Genomic DNA, 8,581 nt, shown 5'->3' with positions numbered 1-8,581 from the left:
CCTACAAAGTATGTGTCCTAATATCCAGTGGCATCATTAATTAACAAGTTCCCTAGGACTAGTGCCCCCCTTAATCGCTGAAAGCACTTCCCCTCATTGTATGTACTATACTCCCTGTATTTTTGTAAATTTATTCTTATAGTTTTACTATGACATAACAAAAACAAAGCTTAGGATAACTAGATTTAAACCAATAAGGACTACAAAGTAGAACAGAAACCAAGTCTCTCTAAAGGCAACACATTTTCTTTGTAGATATTTTGTGTGGATACATTTAAATACACTGACTGATAATCTGACCCATTTAGACAGATTGGTGGATATAATTAATGAATCTAGGGTTGTATTTTAGTAAATGTCTACTGGGCTCAGGCCTAGGGAGGCAAACATTTTTATGGGGCAGTTGTAATTCACCTAGGATGGGCTCTTGAAATTGAAAACCACAATCTATGTCTTTTATCTCCCACACATTTTAAGTGTTCAAAGGTTTAGCCAATACTGAATTAGTAGGAAAGAAGAGAATGTGGGCAGTACATTAACATTGACAGAGAACAGCATAAAATCCCATTGCAGGGAGAAGGATGTTGTACATTGTTTCACCCAAGGCTTTTTCACCAGAACTTCAGTGTCCATGAACCACAATAAATCACTGATGGATCCATCACTACAACATGCACTTTAATTCATCCTTATCATCTTACCATTAGGTTAACCTTTTGCTATCTTTCTCTAAAAACCATCATAAGGGCTACAGGATTTGGACCCTGGCCAGTAACTGCAGATCAATCGATCTACAGCACAAAAGGTATTTGATAATCAATAGGACACCATTAGTGAGCTTAGATGACTGGGTCTCTGGGTAAATTAAGCTGTATAGATTCCCCTCCTGCAGTAAATTTGACAGCTGGACCATTGCCCTCCATAGTAAAAAGTTTGCACATTTTAGAATTCTCGTGCACAGGGGAAGATTTTCTAGAGGATATTGGTGAATTTGTCGGACTCAGCTGGACGGCAGTGGTGTCCTGTACTGTATGTTCACTTGTTTCTATTTCAAAGGCTGCATTTCCTGGTTTAATAAAACCTATGTTGGAGCCTGGTTTAGACTTCCTTGCACCATGAGCTGGAGGCCTCCGGCTACAGATACAACAAGCTCCAAAGAAGGTGAACGCTACAACCAACAGGATGGGCCCAATGATGATGGGAGGATTATTCCCAGGCAAGAAGTTTCCAAATGCAAACGCACCAACTAAGGTTATATTGATCCCAGCTAACATTATACAGAGACCGCATGCACAACACAAGGCCGGTGAGGGAAGTCCATGTGGTCTTGTCTTTTTCTGCACAGACTTTTGGGACGTATTACTCTTGTCAGGGAACATCATGTTTATGTTTCTAAAGTCCAAGTGTTTGCTTAAGATCTCAGATTACTTGTCTGCTACTGTTAGATCGTGAGGTGTCTCCAAAGGTTCTACAGGAGAAAGAAGAATAAAGCTTGTTTAATAATTTTACTTGTAGGTGATTACATAAACATGTATACATGGTCACAATCCTCACTCTGACATACAAAGCCCTCAACTGCACTGCTCCTCCCTACATTTCAGACCTTGTCTGCAGATACTCTCCCTCCCGTCCCCTTTGCTTTGCTCACAATCTCCTACTCTCCTCCACTCTTGTTAGCTCCTCACATTCCCATTTACAGGATTTCCATCTTGTGGAACTCCCTGCCTCTCCCCTAGTTTTAACAGCTTCAAGTGCTCCCTTAAGACTCTACTATTCAGGGATGCATACAACCTACACTAACCTTTCCTAGCTCCATTGCTTTCTCCTTGAACCACCTAGCATGTTAGCCTATGAGCCCAGCTGTTTGTAGATTGCCTTCATAAGAGCCGACTACAACAGTGCAACTCTCGACAGGGCCCTCTACCCATTTGATCCCTATAAATGTTATCTTGTATACTGTCTATGCTTATAGCACTGCAGAATCTGTTGGTGCTCTACAAATACCTGATAATAATAATAATGGTCAATTACTTTTATATGAGAAATACAGAAGGTATTAAAAATACTTAAAAGGACACTCAAAATAAAGATTTAATACTCTGATACAGCAGCAGTTTTAATACACTTTCCAAATTTCCTGCCTGATATTACAAAGTTCCAGTCTACAGCATATGCAAGTATCCTGCCTGTTATTACAAAGATCTGCATTCCTGCCTGTTATTACAGAGTTCCAGTCTACAGCATATGCAAGTATCCTGCCTGTTATTACAAAGATCTGTATTCCTGCCTGTTACTACAGAGTTCCAGCCTACAGCCTATAGACTTTGCCTTATCTAGTTTGCATATCTCTGCATTGCTAATTATCCTATCAATAAAACCATCACCTTTATTTCCTAAAACCTTGTACCTGTTTAATTATGCCAAAAAGGAAAGACTCACGCAAACAAAACACAACTTTAACCCCAGAACCTTATACCTCTGCACAACAGCTCCCAACTCCTGAACCTGCTCCCTTGCAGAGTATGACACAGGGGGGTGATAAATTGCACTGGAGGGACACATTGCATCTTTTATGCTTTAACCAATGCTTTAAAAATAAATATAGGCAAAAATAAATATAAATCTGCCTCAGATACTGCAGACAAGAGACTGTGCAGAACACACATTAGCAGATTACAGATGACTAATAATTTCATTTCTTTAAATCCCAAATAAGACTGATGAGAAACCCATGAAAACAAACAGTGAGTCAGGACTTGTGATGAATAAAATGTGTGTAGGAAGATAGTGAAAATCTCAAGTCTAAATCCCACTCATCAGATTTTGCTCTTCCTGCTTTTCATTTCTGAAATGACCTATATTACAATGTATTCCCTGCCTGCAGCGCTGAAAGGTTCAAAGAAGGCATCATCTCTGCCCTGGTTTAAATTGCTCTCATTAGAAATGTCTCCCATGTGGCAAACAAACATCTCACTGCCAAAATATCACAAGTAACCACAGTAATGTTATCTATGCAGGAATGACTTGCAAGGAACATATTCTTGGCTTTATTCCTTAAGGTATATAGCTTACAATAGAGGGATGATATATGTTATGGGATTTGTAGGTTCATAAAAATAAAGTTACTATCGGAGTCTGAGTGTGTGTCTGCATGTGGCTGTTTCTGTGGGTGTCTGCATGTGAATTTTCTGTGAGTGTGTGCCCTTCTGTGGGTGTCTATATGAGTGTATGTTTTTGTGTGTGGTTTTTATGGGTGTCTGTGTATGTGTGTGTCTGTTTGTGTGTGTGTTTCTGTGGTGTCTGCGTGTAAGTATGTTTGTGTGTGTGAGTGTCTGAGTGAGTGTTTGTCTATATTTGTATGTGTGTTTCTGTGAGTGCCTTTGAGAGTGTATGTGTCTGTCTAAGTGTTTCTATGGGAGTCTGTGTGAGTGTTGTCAGTATATAGCAGAGTTATAATACAATTTATTTATTATAATTCTTTAAAACAAACCCCCAATAAAAATGTATATACGAAACAATTGAAATTAATAATTATTCCTAAATTCTTGAGATTAGTTGATATTTATAAACACATTGAATTATATTTAGAAACCAGATTATGAATGAAACTATACACACTTATGCTGTTACAATATTCTATACAAAGATCATAAAAATATATCTTTACAATTTACCTTATTCACAATGAATTGCATTAAAATACCACAATGAAATACCAGAGTATGGATCGCTAACTTTAACAGTGCTTAGTTAAACTATATAACAAGATGCTTTAACAGCCAATTTCTATGCCAATTTATCTGAGCTGAAATGATCTCGTTTTAGCTACAATTAAGGCAAATTCTAAAATATATATAGTTGCAAATATAAATTACTTAGCACTAAATATGACTAGTTAAACTACATAATACTATAAACATGAGCTTAAAATACAAATTGTGCCCTTTTAAAATTACTAACTGCAATCTAGTTGTAGTTACCAAATACCTTTGATTTAAATATATATATATATATATATATATATATTTATCAATCGAGTATACTTTACCCAAATAACCAAATCAAATGTTTCAGTTTCCAGAATTTCTTGTGAGTCATCTACGAGGGGTTTAATCACAATGCGCAAAGGTACAGGCCTCAAAATTGTTAATATTCCTTTGTTCAAGAAAGTGCCCCCAAAATGGCAGAGAATATACTTGACCCAAAGTCTGTGTATTTTTCTCTCCAAAGTCTGTATCCTTTGTCTTCTGTGTGTATGGGTCTTTATCCCCAAAAAATAAAGAATCCCTCCTCCTTTTCTTTAATAATTCCCACAAGATTTTGATAGGCCCTTACCGGTGCTTGTGTCTGATTCGCCCTCAGATCTGAACATCTCATAGGTTATTTTGGGAAACGCCTCCCTGAGTAGCCAAATGCCTTTTGGATTTAATACAATTTTTGAACTATAGGTGGCAGCAGATATCCAGAAATGCAGTTTTACCATCAATGCTGCTACAGTTTAATTATCTAACCTTTAAAATGTTTGTTTTATTTACTATAATTTCCAGTATTAATAAATCATATGTTAAATATACATGTGACCATATAATGCCATTTTCTCTGATTATTTTAATATTAAATATGATTATATTTCTAGTAATCATATTAATAAGCAGTTTGCTGTTAATTATTTTTCTTCACAGAATTATAGCATTCAACCTCCTGGCATTATATTGTATCTTAATATGAATACAGTATATTTCATATTTCTAAATAAATTCTGAACACATGCAAAACCAGATGTAGGTCTGAAATGAAATAAATAATGTTGTTAAAAATGTCAAACATTTATACATCTATTAATGTAGCTATTATTCAATACAGCAGACATTTATCCAATATAGTAAGTTTCAGATCAAAACATATACATATATGTTGTTAATATAGTCTGGGTGTGGAGAATGTTAACTTATATGAATTTATACTCAATTCATTTCATATTTAATATTATCCAAACAGACAATCTCTCAGACGTATCTATTTACATTTGTATCTTAATATGTGTATAGCCACTTATTAAGTTCAGCAAATACTTATCTAATATGTTACTCATTTAATTTATTACAAACATGAAATGCATTTCTCAGATCCATGGAAATATACATTTTTATACAATACTGAGGTGTATTTTACTTGAAATTTGAACACAAGTTGTACTTTAAAATGAATTTAAAAGTTACAATGCAACATGTGTTTCTGCTAAGCTAGCTTGATGTTTATTTAGTTGGTTCAGGGGCAATTAACAGGTCTGTGCTAATTACTATCTTCCTGGGCTTCTGAGCATATCTTCCACCAAAACACAGTATATTGTCTACATCACCCCAGGGGTCTGTGCTGAACTAATGAGACAAATGTTCTCTTTTGAACCCATTAGATGTATAAAATAGAGAGGGGGGTCTCATAGGGAATCTTTGAAAACAATTCCTTTGTTCTCAAATGTTCTGTAATAAGTTAAAGGCATTTCATGTCTGACCTCAGATTTGCAATACACAGAATGCATTCAGCGATAAAATGAGCATGCTCAAACTTAATATTTGATAGATTGCATACTTATTTTATCTTATTATACATATATGTATTGTCTACTGACATTCACAAATACCCAGACAGTGTGTGTGTGTCTTTGAGTGTGTGTGCGTCTGTGTTTGTGTTTCTGTTGGGGTCTGTGTGAATGTGTGTGTGTTTGTCTGAGTGTGCATGAGTGTGTATGTCTGTGTAAGTATTTCTGTGGGTGTTTGAGTGAGTGTGTGTCTATGTTTATATGTGTGTTTCCTGGAGCGTCTGTGTATTTTTACAGTTGTGTCTATGTGTGTATGAGTGTGTGTCTGTGTGAGTGTGTGTTTGTGTACTTTTGTGGATGTCTGTGTGTGTGTGTGTGAGTGTTTCTGAGGTTTTCTGGGTGACTGTGTTTTGTCTAGGTGAGTGTGTGTTTTGTCAGGGTGAGTCTGTGTTTTGTTTGTGTGTGTGTCTCTGTGTTTGTGTATATGTGTTACTTTATTTAAAAACATTTAGACGTTTCACTACACTCAAGAATAAGGTGTGCACACATTTTAGTCACTTGGCCAAAAAATTGCACGGGGTGACACACAATTTTTTGTTTAAATGCTACTTTATATCTTATAGCAACTATTTACTTCTCTTTTCTCATTGTAAAGCAACCTCCAAAGGATAGGAAACATATGGCTAGATTTGGAGTTTTGTCGGTAACGACCCGAAAAACTAACGCCGGCTTTTTTCTGGCCGCACCATAAAAATAACTCTGGTATTGAGAGTCCACATAAAGGCTGCGTTAGGCTCCAAAAAAGGAGCGAAGAGCATTTTTAACACAGCTTCAACTCTCGATATCAGAGTTGCTTACGCAAGCGGCCAGCCTCAAAAACGTGCTCGTGCACGATTCTCCCATAGGAAACAATGGGGCTGTTTGAGCTGAAAAAAAACCTAACACCTGCAAAAAAGCCGCGTTCAGCTCCTAACGCAGCCCCATTGTTTGCTATGCGGAAACACTTCCTACGTCTGCACCTAACACCCTAACATGTACCCCGAGTCTAAACACCCCTAACCTTACACTTATTAACCCCTAATCTGCCGCCCCCGCTATCGCTGACCCCTGCATATTATTATTAACCCCTAATCTGCCCGCTCCGTAAACCGCCGCTACTTACATTATCCCTATGTACCCCTAATCTGCTGCCCTAACATCGCCGACCCCTATATTATATTTATTAACCCCTAATCTGCCCCCCACAACGTCGCCTCCACCTGCCTACACTTATTAACCCCTAATCTGCCGACCGGACCTGAGCGCTACTATAATAAAGTTATTAACCCCTAATCCGCCTCACTAACCCTATAATAAATAGTATTAACCCCTAATCTGCCCTCCCTAACATCGCCGACACCTAACTTCAATTATTAACCCCTAATCTGCCGACTGGAGCTCACCGCTATTCTAATAAATGTATTAACCCCTAAAGCTAAGTCTAACCCTAACCCTAACACCCCCCTAAATTAAATATAATTTACATCTAACGAAATTAATTAACTCTTATTAAATAAATTATTCCTATTTAAAGATAAATACTTACCTGTAAAATAAATCCTAATATAGCTACAATATAAATTATAATTATATTATAGCTATTTTATGATTTATATTTATTTTACAGGTAACTTTGTATTTATTTTAACCAGGTACAATAGCTATTAAATAGTTAAGAACTATTTAATAGCTAAAATAGTTAAAATAATTATAAAATTACCTGTAAAATAAATCCTAACCTAAGTTACAATTAAACCTAACACTACACTATCAATAAATTAATTAAATAAACTACCTACAATTACCTACAATTAACCTAACACTACACTATCAATAAATTAATTAAATACAATTCCTACAAATAAATACAATTAAATAAACTAGCTAAAGTACAAAAAATAAAAAAGAACTAAGTTACAAAAAATAAAAAAATATTTACAAACATAAGAAAAATATTACAACAATTTTAAACTAATTACACCTACTCTAAGCCCCCTAATAAATAACAAAGCCCCCCAAAATAAAAAAATGCCCTACCCTATTCTAAATTACTAAAGTTCAAAGCTCTTTTACCTTACCAGCCCTGAACAGGGCCCTTTGCGGGGCATGCCCCAAAGAATTCAGCTCTTTTGCCTGTAAAAAAAAACATACAATACCCCCCCAACATTACAACCCACCACCCACATACCCCTAATCTAACCCAAACCCCCATTAAATAAACCTAACACTAAGCCCCTGAAGATCTTCCTACCTTATCTTCACCCTGCCAGGTTCACCGATCCGTCCTGAAGAGCTCCTCCGATGTCCTGATCCAAGCCCAAGCGGGGGGCTGAAGAGGTCCATGATCCGGCTGAAGTCTTCATCCAAGTGGGAGCTGAAGAGGTCCATGATCCGGATGAAGTCTTCATCCAAGCGGGAGCTGAAGAGGTCCATGATCCGGATGAAGTCTTCTATCAACGGCATCTTCAATCTTCTTTCTTCCGGATCCATCTTGCAGACCTCCGACGCCGAACATCCTCTTCTCCCGACGCCTACTAGCCGAATGATGGTTCCTTTAAATACAAAGTTACCTGTAAAATAAATATAAATCCTAAAATAGCTATAATATAATTATAATTTATATTGTAGCTATATTAGGATTTATTTTACAGGTAAGTATTTATCTTTAAATAGGAATAATTTATTTAATAAGAGTTAATTAATTTCGTTAGATGTAAATTATATTTAACTTAGGGGGGTGTTAGTGTTAGGGTTAGACTTAGCTTTAGGGGTTAATACATTTATTAGAATAGCGGTGAGCTCCGGTCGGCAGATTAGGGGTTAATAAGTGTAGGCAGGTGGAGGCGACGTTGTGGGGGGCAGATTAGGGGTTAATAAATATAATATAGGGGTCGGCGGTGTTAGGGGCAGCAGATTAGGGGTACATAAGGATAACGTAGGTGGCGGCGCTTTGCGGTCGGCAGATTAGGGGTTAATAAGTGTAGGTAGGTGGAGGCGACGTTG

General features: G+C 36.8%; 1 protein-coding gene across 1 annotated transcript; it reads right to left on the bottom strand.

The window, feature by feature from the left end:
* Positions 1-839: 839 nt before the first annotated feature.
* On the bottom strand, positions 840-1,439 carry TMEM275 (transmembrane protein 275). The gene has a single exon (XM_053693202.1). It carries the CDS (start codon positions 1,380-1,382, stop codon positions 840-842), a length of 543 nt encoding a protein of 180 aa, XP_053549177.1. The 5' UTR covers positions 1,383-1,439.
* Positions 1,440-8,581: the final 7,142 nt, after the last annotated feature.

Source organism: Bombina bombina, chromosome 10 (genome assembly GCF_027579735.1).
Source record: "Bombina bombina isolate aBomBom1 chromosome 10, aBomBom1.pri, whole genome shotgun sequence".
NCBI classification, from domain to species: Eukaryota; Metazoa; Chordata; class Amphibia; order Anura; family Bombinatoridae; genus Bombina; species Bombina bombina.
Note: the sequence above shows the minus strand (reverse complement) of the source record. Positions and strands in the feature narration are given on the sequence as shown.